Below are 19,024 nucleotides of genomic sequence, written 5' to 3' on the forward strand. Positions count from 1 at the left end.
CGTCTCGGGATGGTATGCAGAGGAGAGGTTTAACTCTATGCTGAGTAAACGGCAGAGCTCTCTCCAAAACCGAGACGCGAACTGGGGACCCCGATCGCTGACAATCTTATCAGGAATACCATGCAATCGGAAAACGTGCTTAATGAACAACACCGCCAAGGACCGTGCTGAAGGTAACCGAGGAAGCGGCACCAAATGCACTATCTTAGAGAAATGGTCGGTGACAACCCAAATAATGGAGCAGCCACGCGACTTGGGTAAGCCCACCACAAAGTCCATCCCGACCATCTCCCAGGGCCTGTCTGCCACCGGTAGAGGGTAAAGCAACCCAGCAGGCCGTTGCCGAGGAGACCGATTCTGGGCGCAAGAAACGCACGCCTGAATATAGTCCCTGACATCTCGGGCCATATGTGGCCACCAGTATGTTCTCGCCAAAAGCTCAGATGTCCTCTTGCTCCCAAAATGCCCACCCACCCTGGAGGAGTGAGCCCAAGACAGAACCTCCGGTCGCAAGTTAGCTGGCACGAAAGTCTTGCCCGGGGGCACAGACTCTAGCGAAACCGGAGCTACAGTTCTCAGGCTCTCAGAAGGGACAATAAGCCGAGGCTCCTCCTCCTCCTCCTCAGATGACACTACGGAGCGAGAGAGAGCGTCGGCACGAACGTTCTTCTCCCCGGAGAGAAAATGGAGAGTAAAATAAAACCGGGAGAAGAACAGGGACCATCTAGCCTGGCGAGAATTCAGCCGCTGGGCCGTTTGTAGATATAGCAAATTTTTGTGGTCTGTAAAAACTTGAAAGGGAAAACAAGCCCCCTCCAAGAGATGTCTCCACTCAGAGAAAGCCAATTTCATCGCTAGCAACTCCCTGTTCCCGATGGAATAATTCCTCTCCGCTGGTGTGAAGGTCTTGGAGAAGAAGAAGCACAGATGCTTCCGACCTTGAGCATCCTTTTGGAAGAGGACTGCTCCAGCACCAACGGAAGAGGCATCCACCTCCATTATAAATGGCTTATCGACATCGGGATGATGTAGGATGGGAGTGCTAGCAAAATGAGACTTAGTAGAAGAAAAGGCCCTGGAGACCTCTTCAGACCACACTTTAGGATTTGCTCCCTTCTTGGTGAGGGCTACCAAGGGAGCTACCAAAGTTGAGAAATGAGGAATGAACTGGTGGTAATAATTAATGAACCCCATAAAGCGCTGCACCGCTTTAAGTGAATGGGGCTCTTGCCAGTCCATCACAGCCTGTAGTTTGGCAGGATCCATAGCCAATCCCTGGGCAGAGATGATATAGCCCAGGAAAGGTAAAGACTCCTGCTCAAACACACACTTCTCCAACTTTGCGTAAAGAGAGTTTGCCCGTAAGAGGTCGAAGACTCTGCCAACATCTCTCTGGTGGGAGTCAATATCTGGAGAGAAGATGAGAATATCATCCAGATAGACTACGACCGAGGTGGAAAGTATATCCCGGAAGATGTCGTTGACAAAGTCTTGGAAAACGGCTGGGGCATTACAGAGCCCAAAGGGCATCACCAGATACTCATAGTGCCCATCTCTGGTGTTAAATGCCGTCTTCCATTCGTCCCCCTCACGGATGCGAATCAGGTTATAAGCTCCCACCAGGTCTAATTTGGTAAATACCCTAGCTCCCCGTAGCCTATCAAAAAGCTCAGAAATCAGGGGAAGCGGGTACTTATTCTTAACGGTGATGGCGTTAAGACCCCTGTAGTCTATGCAAGGACGCAACTCTCCATTCTTCTTCTGTACAAAGAAGAACCCTGCCCCTGCTGGTGACACTGACTTCCTAATAAATCCTCTTGCCAAATTCTCCTGGATGCATTGGGACATAGCCTCCGTTTCCGGGAGAGAGAGGGGATAGACACGTCCCCGAGGAGGTTCTGCTCCAGGCAAGAGATCTATAGGACAGTCATAGGGACGGTGAGGCAGAAGGGTCTCCGCGGCCTTTTTGGAGAAGACGTCTGCATAAGACCAATAGCATTTGGGGAGAGTAGAGAGATCTGAGTGGTGGAAACCTGAACGCACTCTTTCACACATCTGCCCTTACAGGATTCACTCCAACCCAATATCCTCCCAGAGGTCCACTCAATATGTGGGGAGTGGAAACGGAGCCAGGGTATTCCCAGCAGAATCTCATCCATTCCCTCGGGAAGGACAAGAAGGGAAATAATCTCCTGGTGGGATGGGGACATGGCTAACGTGAAAGGGACAGTCTGATGTGTGATCTGTAATGGAAGTGTCGACCCATTCACCACAATAACGGTTACTGGTTTGGCAAGCATAACCAGAGGTATTGCGTGACGCAGAGCAAAAGCAGAAGACATAAAATTTCCTTCTGCTCCTGAATCCACACAAAGCTCTACTGTAAGAGTGGATGTGCCTAACAGGATTGTCCCTTTAAAGGACAATTTGGAGGAAAATGCCGCTGTGTCCAGTGAACCTCCTCCAATGATCACAAGACGCAATCGTTTTCCCGACCGCTGTGGACATTTATTAGCGTAATGTCCCGGTTGCTGGCAATTTTTATACACCACAGGTACTCGAGCGGTCTGAGACCTAGGTCCCTCTCGAGAAACCTCCATGGCCTCATGGGAGTCGGACGCCATAACAGGAGATTCTAGAGGTTTGGAAAAGGTGGGAGCCAGCCGAAACCTCGGCCTACACTGGGTCCGCTCCAATCTCTGCTCGTTAAAACGGAGATCGATGCGGGTAGCTATAGTAATAAGCTCCTCCAGTGTGGCGGGAATCTCTCTGGTGGCCAAGGCGTCCTTTACATGATCTGCCAGTCCTTTCCAGAACACCGGAATAAGGACTTTATCCGGCCATTCCAGCTCAGAAGCTAGAGTCCGGAATAGGATGGCGAACTGGCTGACCATGGACGAAGCCTGAGTAATTGCCAACAATTGGAGCGCGGTATCGTGGGTGACATGGGGTCCCAAAAAGACCTGCCTCAGAGCGTCCAGGAAGATAGGAGCACTCTGTACCACATGATCACCACGTTCCCAAAGCGGCGTTGCCCACTCCAACGCCCTGCCCGACAAGAGAGATAAAATGAATCCCACTTTCGCCCGTTCTGTAGGAAAACGTGCAGCCAGCAGCTCGAGATGTATGGAGCACTGGCTCACGAATCCCCGACATAGCTTACTGTCACCAGCAAACTTGTCTGGAAGCTGGAGACGGGATAAGGTCGGAGCAGGGGTGGCAGCGGACAAACTGGCTGCAGCTGCACTTGCAGCCTGAACAGCGACAGCAGTAACGTCCACAGCTGAGGTTGCACGCTCTAGAGCCGCCAACCTACCCTCCAACTGCTGAATGTACCGCTGTAGACGCTGACCGTCCGCCATTTACTAGCCAGACCTTGGTGCTAGTATTATGTTAAGGACTGGCGGAACGCACCAAGTACAAGATGAAATGGAACTAGGTGCGTTCGCAGCCCGAGGTCCACCGTGCAGGTAAGAACCCTGCTGCTAGTAAAGACGGACTATATGGCGGTACTATAAGAATACACACATGGGTTAACTTCACCCTGTGTGAAGGAAGCGACCCTGTTGCGTCACAGGACCGCGGTACCGCACATAGAGCGCAAGCAAGGAGTCACTAATCTCAAACCCGAGACTGAGGGTTTGAGTTCAGAAGACCCCATGCGCTCGACACCGCAACTGGGGTGTCAGAGGAACATAAATAATAATATAAAGGCACAAGAGTGCGTGCGGTGCCGCACTGACGGATGCCACTAACCACCCAGGCTTGGGTCAGGAAAGCGCAGAGCAAGCGCACGGCGCCGTACTGGCGGACACAGCAACTGGTAGCTGTAATGTGTGTTACGTGCTGTTGGATAAGTCGGGCGCTAGATAGCAAACATACACCTTCCGCGAACAGACATCCAGTAGGGAGGGTTATTTAAAGAGCGACTTTCACTCACAACACACACACATATTTACAAGACAATACTAGCGCATGGCCGTGCGGTCATGCGCAGTTTATATAGTTGCAGCACAGGAAGCTGCTACCGAAGTTTTGCCCTTTCAGGACCTTCCTGGAGGACCAATGGAATGTGCTGCAGTACCTGAGCATGTGACCCTCGATCTCCAACGGGAGATCCCGCCCTGGGCATGCTCAGTGTGTGAAAATAAGGACTTAGTCCCAGAGAAGCCCGCTCGCCGCAGATCAGTGCAGGGTACAACAGGAGAGCCAGAAAAGGCAGTAGTAACCCTCTGCACAGAATCAGTCCCAGCAAGACGCTGGGAGCGACGCCTCCGCTGAGCAGACCCCACTGCGGCCGATGCAGAATGGGAGACCGCAGCAGACACAGATCGAGATTCCTCCTGTGCAGCAGAGGAAACTCGACTCCTGACACTCCTGTTATCAATTTTGAACTGCATTTAGCCTACTTATTTATTTGGACCTAGTGACTGTGTCAGCCTCTCATTACAGTTTTCCTCCTCCGCTGAACAAAGCTTATTTGCTTGTGTACTATTGTTAAAAAATTTGAACTGCATTTAGCCTACTTTTTTATTTTAGGCCTACTTAGTCTGTCTGATCCACTTATTACAGTCTCCACTGAACAAAGCAATGCCACCTGTGTACTCCTCTTACCAATTTTGAACTGCATTTAGCCTACTTACTTATTTGGGCCTAGTAACTGTGTCAGCCTCTCATTACAGTTGTCCTCCTCCGCTGAACAAAGCTATGCTGCCTGTGTACTCCTCTTACCAATTTTGAACTGCATTTAGCCTACTTTTTTATTTTAGGCCTACTAAGTCTGTGTGAGCCTCTCATTACAGTTGTCCTCCTCCGCTGAACAAAACTATGCCGCCTGTGTGCTCCTCTTACCAATTTTGAACTGCATTTAGCCAACTTTTTTATTTTAAGCCTACTAAGTCTGTGTGAGCCTCTCATTACAGTTGTCCTCCTCCGCTGAAAAAAGCTATGCCGCCTGTGTACTCCTCTTACCAATATTGAACTGCATTTAGCCTACTTTTTTTTTATTTTAGGCCAACCCAGTCTGTCTGAGCCACTTATTACAGTTGTTCTCCACTGAACAAAGCAATGCAACTTGTGTACTCCTCTTACCAATTTTGAACTGCATTTAGCCTGCTTTTTTATTTTAGGCCTACTAAGTCTGTGTGAGCCTCTCATTACAGTTGTCCTCCGCTGAACAAAGTAATGCCGCCTGTTTAGTGCTGTTACTAATTTTGAACTGCTTTTAGCCTACTTTTTCATTTTGGGCCTATATCTGTGTTTGCTCCTCATCCTGCTCATTGCCCAGCCACTGCTAGATGAGTCTGCTGGTACATTGACCCAGTCCACTACATTCCCCTTGCACTCTACACAGCCAGAATCTGACCCTGATGAAAGTCTGGTTCCACTTCCCGCATACTATACCACCTTACACGCGAACAAAAAGGAAGGTGCAGATGAAAGTGCAGGGTCCTTCATCAGGTAGGGGGGGGCCATACTCATTGGCACTGGCACAGGGCCCCTCATAGTACGCAAAAGTGTCTCTGGCAGTGGGAGGCACCGCCCGCCGTCAAACACACCGCCATACTAAGAGGGGCCCTGTGCCAGTGCCAACTAGTGGGCCTCCCCTGCTTGCTCAGGATCACAGCACTTGCAAAGTTGAAATACTTACCTCTCCCTGTTTTACCGCCGTGACGTATTCCGCGTTTCCTGGGCCCACGAAAATCTTGAGCCAACCGTACCCCCCACAACTTTAGCCAAATGAGCCCCTGCTTTCAATGCCTAACTATTATTATAAAGTAAATTAAGATTGACAAGCTTAAGAAATAAGAATTGATGTTTTTGGCATTAAAATGGGCACTGTAGGTGTTTTCCTGTCCTCCAATCACTGCCGACTTTGATTCCCCATTGACTTGCATTGGGTTTCGTGTTTCGGTCGGCCCCCGACTTTTCAAAATAATCGGCCGATTTCACCCGACCCGACTTTTGAGAAAGTTGGATTTCGCGAAACCCGACTCGATCCTAAAAAAGTAAAAGTTGCTCAACTCTAGTGTGAGCCCATCAACCATTGTCAAAGTGGTCTCATTAAAACTGATGGGTCCCTGACCTCCCTGTCCAAATGTGAACACTTAACGAAGGCCAATGTCTGTATGCCTGGGTGAACGTGGACACCCCTGTCAGCAAAACCTACATATGGGTTGGCCGGAACCAAGTGTGATTAGATGTAATCAAAAACCACATGGTGAAGGGAGGAGTGCTCAGTCAGTAAGCTAACATAGAAATGACAGAAAAACGACTGGCACATCCAAACTAGTATGAATAGGTGCATACCAGGAGCAGCTACCTCCATACACAAAATACAAAAAGGTTGCACTCTATCGTGCCAAAGCATGTCTAATATGAAATACATGAAATATGAATAGCAAAATGGCTTTTGAACATTAGGAAAATATTTGAGAGACGCTTTGCACAAAATTTGATCAAATAGTGGGTTCCGGCCAACCCATATGTAGGCCTTGCTGACAGAGGTGTCCATATTCACCCAGGCATACAGACATTGGTCTTCAGTAAGTGTTCACATTTGGACAGGGAGGTCAGGGACCCATCAGTTTTAATGAGACCACCTTGACGATGGTTGATGGGCTCACACTATTTGATCAAATTTTGTGCAAAGCATCTCTCAAATATTTTCCTAATGTTCAAAAGTCATTTTGCTATTCATATTTCATGTATTTCATATTAGACATGCTTTGGCACGATAGAGTGCAACCTTTTTTGTATTTTGTTCAACAATAGAGTCTTGCATGGTGAGCGTTCATCGCTTTTGAGTGCATTTCTTATAGTTTTCTTTGAAATATTTGTACTTGCTGATTTTAGATCCTTCTGTAGCTCTCAACAGGTGGGCTTTGGCTCTTGGACAACTATTCTGCTAATTCTTTCCACTCCAGTCTGAAATCTTGCGGGGATCAGTTAGTCAAGTCCGGTTTAAGGTGAAATTATGTTTTTTTCCACTTCTAGATTATGGCCCCAACAAAGCTCACTGGAACCTTCAGCAGTTTAGAAATTCTTTTGTAACCAATGCCATCAGTATTTTTTTCAACAGAAAGGTTGCAAAGGTCTTTAAATAGCTCACTTATTTTACCCATAATGAGATGTTTCTTGTTTGGCACCTTGGTGATGAGACGCCTTTTTAAAGGCTTCAGTTCAAGCTGACATTATTTTTTTACTAAATGCCAGAATTGAATTCCAATTACTGAACGATTTGAGCTGGTGTCATGACGTTACATGGCTATTTGCACCTCCTCTTTTCTTCTTAATTTATGGACATGTATGGTTTGATTTTGTTGCCTGTGCAGATTGAATGGGTTGTTACCCACATCTGGTGAGAATTTCATGTCAATAGCACCTTTAGAAATATATGTACTTAGAAAATTGGTGACATGTTCAATATTAATTTTACCTGCTGTATTTTCCAAACAGAAACATGAATGAACTTACCTGTTTCCATCAGAAGGAACAATGCCCCACAAATCTAAGTCACCTTCTGTCAATGTACCTGTCTGGGTAAAGAAACACTAGTTTGTGCTTTTAAGTTACAATAACATATTCTTTAATATTTCATTAATTTCTTATTTTTATAGATGCCTCTCCATCACTAAGGTCTGCCTCTCCATCACTGGGCTTAATGCCAGCAGCCATAAAACAGCTGACACCAACCCCAAACCTATTTTTGTCACCACAACCCGGCAACTGGGAAGAGCCATTCAGAGCACCAGAATTGATGTGCCTTTTGTGGGGCAGCTGGAAGATGCTATTTTTAGGTTGAGGGGGCAATATCCTTGGCCCTTTACCAGTCTGAGAATATCAGCTCCCAGCTATCTGCTTTAGTTTGGCTGGTTGTCAAAAATGGGTGGACCCCACGCCGTGCTTTTAAATTATTTATTTACATAATTTAAAAAAACAGCATTGGACCCCTCTGTTCTTGATAACCAACCATGATAAAGCTGACAGCGGAGAGTTGCAGCCCACAGCTATCTGTTTTGCCTGTGCTGGTTATCATAAATAGAAGAGACCCCCACACCATTTTTAATTTTTTTTTTTGCACAGGCTGCTGTATACTCTCATCAGCTTTGACTTCCCTCACTGTTATCAGTGACAGCAGGCATACACTGATGAGAGTAGTAGTCTTTCATCAGCTGACACCTGCGATAACGTTTTTACCGCCGGTAACAGCTGCTGACTAATGCATCTGTATAACTAACTTTATGCCTATCAGAGCCCCAGCGTTTCTCGTGCTGTCATACAGATGACAGAAGGGGAAAAAGCCTTTGTTTGGAGTGCTGAACCCAAACAGTAACACGGACTTCCTGGAGATATCCGTGTTTGGGGCCATTGCATGGACACTAGGTGTTTGGTACAGACCCAGATCTTTACTGTTTGGGTTCGCCCATCTCTACAAATGAATAATAATTTACCAGTTCTCATTCTACTTACCAGAGACTGAGAGCTTCCACTAGTTGAATCCTTTTACCATTTGTTTATTTCACTAAATTTTTAGTGCCTTTTAAAAAAAAAAAAAAATGATATTGCATAATACGATCATAATAGATCCACTTTCTAAAGAAAAGTTGAACTAATGATCAACTGATCAGTGTTAGTTCAACTTTTCCACTCTCCCTGGAAATCAGCTGTTCTCAGCAAGGAAAGCCATATCTGACATTTCTACTGCAAATAATAACTGCAGAAAAAAAAGACCAAGGCAAGATGGGTGTCTATATTGATTAATATGAATAAGGATTGTCATTATGTGACAGAGTTAAAATATTAACAACAATTAAACACAATTTGCATACAAAATTTTTTTTTTTAAAACTACACTTTTAAAAAATTAACATAACAACAGAACATGCTGCAATAACATCACTATTGTAAATGAACAACCACATACTTTATCGAAGCAGACAAGGTTCAACTGTCCGCACAAAACAATCCGCTGCGGACTAATGCAAAATATCCCTTGCTTTCTTAAGCGCCTTTGTGAATAAAGACTGCAGATGGTCAAAGCTGGTGGCAGAGAGACTGGAATCGCAACAGTAGCCATAATAAGCGCCATGATTACCAAATCACTTGCTGTAGCCTACAAAGTGCATGTTAAGGAAATATATATATTAGTTACTTTGCGATCTCATAATGTAAATGAACATATGAATGATAAAAGGAAGAGAGATATTTTATTTAAAAAAAAAAAACAAAGTTGAAGAAAACAAGTTATTGATCAAGTATTCAGAAAGTTTGGAATAGCTTGTGGAAAACCTCTTTAAATTTAGTATAAAGTATAAGAACCCTTGGTGTCAAAGTAAAAGAAAGCAGATGTACACAGGAAAAAAAATCTCCCAAAAATAGGCAACAAACTTGGTGGTTGTAGATGAACTATTCTGCAGTGATGTTTCAACGTGTTGCAATGCTCAGTTCCTGCTCCATTAGAAGCTGCGCACAATAGCTGGCCTGCAAGACTGGTACATTACAGTCAATATAGCACTTAAAGGGAATCTGTCATCTTAGAAACAGCTTTTTAACTGCAGATATAGGCTTCTTCCGCAGGTAAATGGCATTCCAATGCTGTCTGGCCAACTTACTGAAAGTTTGGTACTGGGAGAAATTTTACTTATTTCCACCATGTAACTGCTGACTTTCAGTCAAGGGAGCATGCACAAAGTGCCTACAGTCACTGCTTACATTATACTATGATCACGGATCGTAAGCACGCCTTGGCAGTCTAATTGACAGCTCGCTTTGCAGAGCATCTGTTAAGACCAAGCTGTCCATGAAAGTGCTGAGATGTGCTTATAGCTACCTTTCACAATATAATGAAAGATGTTGTAAGTGATGTTTTGGAGACTTTTCTGGTTTTGGCATACAAATACTGATAAAATACTGCTCCAATGTACTGATGTGTTAATAAAGTCTACAAGAGCCAGACAGCATCGCAATGCTATTTACCTGAAAATTAACCCCATGTCGGCATGCATATAGCATTTTCCGAGGCTTCAAGTTTCATTTAAATATCTTAGATGGATCTTGTGGAGCAGCAGGTGAAAATAATTCTAAAGGAGCTTGAACTGGGCATAAAAATGACACTGCATCATAGTTCTTAGGAGAATATAACGCTAAGGAAGCTCCCATATTGCATCAGCCAACGGGCATCCTCCCGATGCGTTTCATCGTGCCAGACTCTTCAGGGGAGCTGCATAAGGGCCTTCATGTAAGAAGCTGCTATTATTATTATTACTTTTTAAATCACAATGCTATAATGAAAGTATATGTACTTCTTACCACTCAAAAGGCCATATGTGAAAATTGTAAGTTGTTTATTGTACATTGTGCATTGATCATGTAAATTAATAATCATAATACACTGCATTACTGTAAATAGTCAAAAAAATATGTAAAAAAGGGCAAGCTAAACAGATATTCATGCCACTTAAAATGGAATATTTATGTGACTCTTACTATTTTTATAACAGTGTATATTATAGAAAAGATGCAATACCATGAAAAATACTTACTCCACTCAATGAATAAACCGTCACGGTGTAAATAACGCCGATAAGAGAAAGCACTACTAGCCCAATGAGGACTTTCAACACCTCTCTGTGAACTTTAAAATTCATGGGTTTTGGGTAAAGAATTGAACGTATTAGGTCTCCTTTTGCAGTGTTGAATCCTAGTTTTAAAACAATGTGAATGTGATTTAGAAATATACTACATTCAATAGATAAGTCTGTATAAAATCGTTACACATATAGTACCATGTAGAAGATAAATGCTTGCTAATTAACACTTTGGTTAACTTAATATTACTCCACTGAATTATGAACGAATAGCGAGAAGAAATATCTAATTGAAAATTGCTCCAAACATTTAAATTAGTCTTTGTCTGCTGCATGTACATGGATTTTAGAAACCCCACTTCTATTTATAAAAAATTATGTTAACATTGCCTAAGGGAAGATTCAGATGGCCGTATAACTTGGTCAAGGATCGCAACACAATGCTCTGACTGGCTGTCGGCTTTCTGAACCCAAGCATGACAGCATATATGCTATGCAACTGTCACACTTGAGTAGGGAGAGCATCCGGCCAGTCATAGAATCTTAGAATCATAGAATGTTAGAGTTGGAAAGGACCTCCCATCATGTCCAACCCCCTGCTCAATGCAGGATTCACTAAACCATCACAGACAGATGTCTGTTCAGCCTCTGTTTGAAGACTTGTATTGAAGGAGAACTCATCACCTCTCATGGCAGCCTGTTCTACTCATTGATAAGTCTCACTGTCAAAAAGTTTTTTTCCTAATACCTAATCTGTATCTTCTCCCTTTCAGTTTAATTCGAGCATTGCGTTGGAATTCTCATCCAAATTGTCATTCAACTCTTCCCTTAAATGAGACAATAACCCACCTCTTTCGATAAGCCTACAACCTGCAGTAACCCTCGCTCCACTACACTGTTGCACAACTATCTCTTCCCTGACCTACTGTATCCCCACCCATCCCTTGTAGACTGTGAGCCCTTGCGGGGCAGGTTCCTCTCTCCTCCTGTACCAACCGGTGACTCGCTTTGTTCCCGAATATTGTACTTGTTTTTGATTATGTATACCCTTTTGACATATGAAGTGCCACGGAATAATTGGTGCTATAATAATAAATAATAACAATAAGTAGTAATGCTGCTAGTTTATTACATTTAGGTGGCTTCGTGGGATTAGGTGAAACTTACAATAGTTAGTAGTGAAAAGACACTTAAAAGGACGGCTACTATGTATGGACGTGACCAATGCACTGCAGATTTTAAAAACTGCGCATTACTTCAGTTTCCATACAGGAATTTTCCACAGTGTGGAGATTGTTTACTGTAGTAAAAAGCCAGACTGTGGCTTCTCTTTGTTCAATTTACAACTTTCAGTCTAATGCAGGAATAAATGAATCCTTGAATTCCTACATACCTATGCAAATGAATAAATATACAATGTTGAATGAGAAAGAGTAAAAAAGCATCATATGATTTCCTTCATTGAATCACACCATGAAAAAGTTTACAAACAGGACTAACCAGTTAAAGAGTCTTTATCATCTTAAGGGTTCATTCAGAGGAGTGTGTAGTCAATGCTTTTGCTATCCATGTGCGCCATAGACCACACACAGAAAGCATAGGGATCAATTATAGTCAGTGTTCCACAATTTGGGCAAGCGCATATATCTGCACAAGAAACCCGTCACATACATAATTTGCAGACACAACTGGCTTGTTTTGCAATAAGTCAATTTAAACCCGGCCTGAACAGAATATTTGGTGCAGACCCCAGTTATCTAACCTGTTTGTAAAACCAAAGCTTTAACAACACCCTCAGTAGGTAGTTTCGTCTTTATAACTTCTGTTCCGCAATACAGTATGTGTGCTCGAGAATTTTCTCCACTGTGCAGTTTCCATGGAATTCCATTATCAACATTTGGTAAGGGAACTTTTGTCACAGGAACACTTTCTCCTGAAATACAAATCAAATAATTCTAAAACCAGGACAAGGAGTTTTTTTGTAAATGCAACATTTTTTAATACAATATTTAATATAATCTTCTTTGAGTTTATTTTCTGATATTCTGATTTATACCTTATTACACAAGATATAAAATTATTGTACAAGATTAAAATTGACAGCTATGTTTCTGCTGCTAAAAAAATTACTTTTAGTAGCCACATGAACATCAGAGTTCTTGTAACTTATAGGAAAGATTTTTAGGTGCAGTACAGACCAAAAGTTTGGACACACCTTCTCATTTAAAGATTTTTCTGTTTTTTCTTGACTATGAAAATTGTACATTCACGCTGAAGGCAACAAAACTATGAATTAACACATGTTGAATTATATACTTAACAAAAAAGTGTGAAGCAACTGAAATTATGTCTTATATTCTAGGTTCTTCAAAGTAGCCACCTTTTTCTTTGATGTCTGCTTTGCACTCTCTTGGCATTCTCTTGGTGAGCTTCAAGAGGTAGTCACTGGGAATTGTCTTCCAACAATCTTGAAGGAGTTCCCAGAGATGCTTAGCACTTGTTGGCCCTTTTGCCTTCACTCTGTGGTCCAGCTCACCCCAAACCATCTCGATTGAGTTCAGGTCTGGTGACTGTGGAGGCCAGGTCATCTGGCGTAGCACCGCATCACTCTCATTCTTGGTCAAATAGCCCTTAAACAGCCTGGAGGTGTGTTTGGGGTCATTGTCCTGTTGAAAAATAAATGATGGTCCAACTAAACGCGAAGCGGATGGAATAGCATGCCGCTGCAAGATGCTGTGGTAGCCATGCTGATTCAGTATGCCTTCAATTTTGAATAAATCCCCAACAGTGTCACCAGCAAAGCATCCCCACACCATCACACTTCCTCCTCCATGCTTCACGGTGGGAACCAGGCATGTAGAGTCCATCCGTTCACCTTTTCTGCGTCACACAAAGACACGGTGGAACCAAAGATCTCAAATTTGGGCTCATCAGTAGTGTTGAGCGATACCTTCCGATATCGGAAAGTATCGGTATCGGTTTGGATCGGCCGATATTCAAAAAATATCGGATATCGCCGATACCGATACCCGATCCCAATGCAAGTCAATGGGACCAAAATATCGGAATTAAAATAAACCCTTTCTTTCCTTGTAGGTTCATTCTACATGAAGGAAAACAACTAAGAATAATGTAGGATGTATGGGGGAGGTGGCGGAGACATTAAAGGCAATGAGGATTAGTCCAATCAAATAGAATAGCATGATTTTTTTTTTTTTAAAGACGTTCGGATTGAAAAAGATATTGACTATGTAAAAATTTTTTTATTTTGTCAGATATTGATGTTTCACTATTCCACGACCTTCCCCTTCTTTTTTTTCCTTTTCCCACACTTTCATCTTCATCATCATCAGCATCTTTGACATCAACTTCTTCACCTTATTCATCTTCTTCTTCATCTTCTACCTATTTTTTTTTTTTATTACATTCTTCATATTCATTTTCTTCAACTATTATTATTCTTCCTATTCTACATATTCTTTTTATTCCACTGTTATTATTCTTCCTATTCTACTTCTTCATCATATTCTCATTTGTGACAGGCATTCCCGTAGTTGTTATCTATAAAAGTTGGAAGATTACACCTTCCGTTCTGCCAGTCACAAAAGTTACATTTGTCCGCGTTCAGTTTGGCCTGCAGCATCAGGCTTTATCCAGGGGCACCACGAGGAGGAACGGACTCACCCCCATACACTGCTTAGTCTTCTTCTGCATATAATTTAGATAATATCTTTTGCTCTGATATTAAGTCTTATGCTTAATGTTCTTCTGCTCTTTGTTCTGCAGCCTCTTGTTCTTCTGCTTCTCGGTCTTCCATGTCGTCGTCTCCAGGGTCGTCGTCTTCAGTGTCGTCATCTCCGCCGTCGTCGTCTCCGTCGTCGTTTCCGCCGTCGTCGTCGTCATCGGGGTGGTCTTCCGGGTCGTCGTCGTCATCGGGGTGGTCTTCCGGGTCGTCGACTTTAGGGTCTTCAACTTGGAAATGTAGCAGAAGGTACAAGAAGGCTGAGAAAATGCCAAGAACCAGCTGATGGAACTGGAACTCGGATGGCTACCCGAAGGTTCAAGAGCCTATGGAACTACCGAGGACCAGCTGATGTTACTGGAACCCGGTTACTAAGCAGGAGGTACCCGTGCTAAAAAGCACTACCAAGGACCGCCTGACGTTGGCGGAACTCGGATACCCAGAAGGAGGCACCTAAGCCAAAGGCTCTGCCCAGAACCAGCTGACGTTACTGGAACCAGGATGGGGAGCAGAAGGTAGAAGAGCAAAAGACACTGCCGAGAACCAGCTGACGGTACTGGAACCCGGATGGGTAGCCGAAGGTCCAAGAGCCAATGGAACTACCGAGGACCAGCTGACGTTACTGGAACCCGGTTACTAAGCAGGAGGTACCCGTGCCTGAAAGCACTACCAAGGACCACCTGACGTTGGTGGAACTTGGATACCCAGAAGGAGGCACCTAAGCCAAAGGCTCTGCCCGGAACCAGCTGACGTTACTGGAATCAGGATGGGGAGCAGAAGGTACAAGAGCAAAAGACACTGCCTAGAACCAGCTGACGGTGCTGGAACCAGGTGGTGGACCCGAAGGCCCACAGGAGAGGAGAGAACAGCTAGGCCGCGAGGCAGCCGCAGTTACCGAACCCCAACAGTCCTACAGGGGGAGCTGGGCCTACTGGCACTACAGAACCAGCCTTGACTACCAGTTCACGCAGCCCACATAGGAAGCTCCTAAACTGGAGGCACCCTGGAGTTGGCTAACTCGACCGCACCACGACGGGGCAAGCATAGGCGTCTCAGTGAAGTTGACACAACCCGGAAACAGCTGACGGTGCTGAAACCAGGCTTGGCACGAGGGAGTACCTGTGACAAGAACACTGCCGAGAACCAGCTGGCGGTGCTGGAACCCGGATGCGTTGCCCCAGTGTGCAAGAGCCAATGGCACGACCGAGGACCAGCTGACGGTGCTGGAACCCGGTTACTAAGCTGTAGGTGCCCGCGCTTAAAAGCACTACCAAGGACCGCCTGGCGTTGGCGGAACTCAGATACCCAGGAGGAGGCACCTAAGCCAAAGGCTCGGCCCGGAACCAGCTGACGGTGCTGGAACCAGGTGGTGGACCCGAAGGTCCACAGGAGAGGAGAGAACAGCTAGGCCGCGAGGCAGCCGCAGTTACCGAACCCCAACAGTCCTACAGGGGGAGCTGGGCCTACTGGCACTACAGAACCAGCCTTGACTACCAGTTCACGCAGCCCACATAGAAAGCTCCTAAACTGGAGGCACCCTGGAGTTGGCTAACTCGACCGCACCACGACGGGGCAAGCATAGGCGTCTCAGTGAAGTTGACACAACCCGGAAACAGCTGACGGTGCTGAAACCAGGCTTGGCACGAGGGAGTACCTGTGACAAGAACACTGCCGAGAACCAGCTGGCGGTGCTGGAACCCGGATGCGTTGCCCCAGTGTGCAAGAGCCAATGGCACGACCGAGGACCAGCTGACGGTGCTGGAACCCGGTTACTAAGCTGTAGGTGCCCGCGCTTAAAAGCACTACCAAGGACCGCCTGGCGTTGGCGGAACTCGGATACCCAGGAGGAGGCACCTAAGCCAAAGGCTCGGCCCGGAACCAGCTGACGGTGCTGGAACCAGGTGGTGGACCCGAAGGTCCACAGGAGAGGAGAGAACAGCTAGGCCGTGAGGCAGCCGCAGTTACCGAACCCCAACAGTCCTACAGGGGGAGCTGGGCCTACTGGCACTACAGAACCAGCCTTGACTACCAGTTCACGCAGCCCACATAGGAAGCTCCTAAACTGGAGGCACCCTGGAGTTGGCTAACTCGACCGCACCATGACGGGGCAAGCATAGGCGTCTCAGTGAAGTTGACACAACCCGGAAACAGCTGACGGTGCTGAAACCAGGCTTGGCACGAGGGAGTACCTGTGACAAGAACACTGCCGAGAACCAGCTGGCGGTGCTGGAACCCGGATGCGTTGCCCCAGTGTGCAAGAGCCAATGGCACGACCGAGGACCAGCTGACGGTGCTGGAACCCGGTTACTAAGCTGTAGGTGCCCGCGCTTAAAAGCACTACCAAGGACCGCCTGGCGTTGGCGGAACTCGGATACCCAGGAGGAGGCACCTAAGCCAAAGGCTCGGCCCGGAACCAGCTGACGGTGCTGGAACCAGGTGGTGGACCCGAAGGCCCACAGGAGAGGAGAGAACAGCTAGGCCGCGAGGCAGCCGCAGTTACCGAACCCCAACAGTCCTACAGGGGGAGCTGGGCCTACTGGCACTACAGAACCAGCCTTGACTACCAGTTCACGCAGCCCACATAGGAAGCTCCTAAACTGGAGGCACCCTGGAGTTGGCTAACTCGACCGCACCATGACGGGGCAAGCATAGGCGTCTCAGTGAAGTTGACACAACCCGGAAACAGCTGACGGTGCTGAAACCAGGCTTGGCACGAGGGAGTACCTGTGACAAGAACACTGCCGAGAACCAGCTGGCGGTGCTGGAACCCGGATGCGTTGCCCCAGTGTGCAAGAGCCAATGGCACGACCGAGGACCAGCTGACGGTGCTGGAACCCGGTTACTAAGCTGTAGGTGCCCGCGCTTAAAAGCACTACCAAGGACCGCCTGGCGTTGACGGAACTCGGATACCCAGGAGGAGGCACCTAAGCCAAAGGCTCGGCCCGGAACCAGCTGACGGTGCTGGAACCAGGTGGTGGACCCGAAGGCCCACAGGAGAGGAGAGAACAGCTAGGCCGCGAGGCAGCCGCAGTTACCGAACCCCAACAGTCCTACAGGGGGAGCTGGGCCTACTGGCACTACAGAACCAGCCTTGACTACCAGTTCACGCAGCCCACATAGGAAGCTCCTAAACTGGAGGCACCCTGGAGTTGGCTAACTCGACCGCACCACGACGGGGCAAGCATAGGCGTCTCAGTGAAGTTGACACAACCCGGAAACAGCTGACGGTGCTGAAACCAGGCTTGGCACGAGGGAGTACCTGTGACAAGAACACTGCCGAGAACCAGCTGGCGGTGCTGGAACCCGGATGCGTTGCCCCAGTGTGCAAGAGCCAATGGCACGACCGAGGACCAGCTGACGGTGCTGGAACCCGGTTACTAAGCTGTAGGTGCCCGCGCTTAAAAGCACTACCAAGGACCGCCTGGCGTTGGCGGAACTCGGATACCCAGGAGGAGGCACCTAAGCCAAAGGCTCGGCCCGGAACCAGCTGACGGTGCTGGAACCAGGTGGTGGACCCGAAGGCCCACAGGAGAGGAGAGAACAGCTAGGCCGCGAGGCAGCCGCAGTTACCGAACCCCAACAGTCCTACAGGGGGAGCTGGGCCTACTGGCACTACAGAACCAGCCTTGACTACCAGTTCACGCAGCCCACATAGGAAGCTCCTAAACTGGAGGCACCCTGGAGTTGGCTAACTCGACCGCACCATGACGGGGCAAGCATAGGCGTCTCAGTGAAGTTGACACAACCCGGAAACAGCTGACGGTGCTGAAACCAGGCTTGGCACGAGGGAGTACCTGTGACAAGAACACTGCCGAGAACCAGCTGGCGGTGCTGGAACCCGGATGCGTTGCCCCAGTGTGCAAGAGCCAATGGCACGACCGAGGACCAGCTGACGGTGCTGGAACCCGGTTACTAAGCTGTAGGTGCCCGCGCTTAAAAGCACTACCAAGGACCGCCTGGCGTTGGCGGAACTCGGATACCCAGGAGGAGGCACCTAAGCCAAAGGCTCGGCCCGGAACCAGCTGACGGTGCTGGAAGCAGGTGGTGGACCCGAAGGCCCACAGGAGAGGAGAGAACAGCTAGGCCGCGAGGCAGCCGCAGTTACCGAACCCCAACAGTCCTACAGGGGGAGCTGGGCCTACTGGCACTACAGAACCAGCCTTGACTACCAGTTCACGCAGCCCACATAGGAAGCTCCTAAACTGGAGGCACCCTGGAGTTGGCTAACTCGACCGCACCATGACGGGGCAAGCATAGGCGTCTCAGTGAAGTTGACACAACCCGGAAACAGCTGACGGTGCTGAAACCAGGCTTGGCACGAGGGAGTACCTGTGACAAGAACACTGCCGAGAACCAGCTGGCGGTGCTGGAACCCGGATGCGTTGCCCCAGTGTGCAAGAGCCAATGGCACGACCGAGGACCAGCTGACGGTGCTGGAACCCGGTTACTAAGCTGTAGGTGCCCGCGCTTAAAAGCACTACCAAGGACCGCCTGGCGTTGGCGGAACTCGGATACCCAGGAGGAGGCACCTAAGCCAAAGGCTCGGCCCGGAACCAGCTGACGGTGCTGGAACCAGGTGGTGGACCCGAAGGCCCACAGGATAGGAGAGAACAGCTAGGCCGCGAGGCAGCCGCAGTTACCGAACCCCAACAGTCCTACAGGGGGAGCTGGGCCTACTGGCACTACAGAACCA

At 47.2% G+C, this 19,024-nt stretch overlaps 1 protein-coding gene across 1 annotated transcript in view; it reads right to left on the minus strand.

Annotated features, from left to right (window-relative positions):
- LOC138638119 (probable cation-transporting ATPase 13A5) overlaps positions 1-19,024 on the minus strand; it is a 611,270-nt gene that overhangs the window by 449,100 nt on the left and 143,146 nt on the right. Inside the window, exons 10-13 of the mRNA XM_069727143.1 lie at positions 12,352-12,522; positions 10,545-10,702; positions 8,927-9,115; positions 7,477-7,538 (exon numbers count right to left, since the gene is read on the minus strand). Of these exons, the coding sequence (XP_069583244.1) occupies positions 7,477-7,538; positions 8,927-9,115; positions 10,545-10,702; positions 12,352-12,522 (580 nt within the window). The remainder of the gene's footprint in view (positions 1-7,476; positions 7,539-8,926; positions 9,116-10,544; positions 10,703-12,351; positions 12,523-19,024) is intronic.

Source organism: Ranitomeya imitator, chromosome 5 (genome assembly GCF_032444005.1).
Source record: "Ranitomeya imitator isolate aRanImi1 chromosome 5, aRanImi1.pri, whole genome shotgun sequence".
Taxonomy (NCBI): Eukaryota; Metazoa; Chordata; class Amphibia; order Anura; family Dendrobatidae; genus Ranitomeya; species Ranitomeya imitator.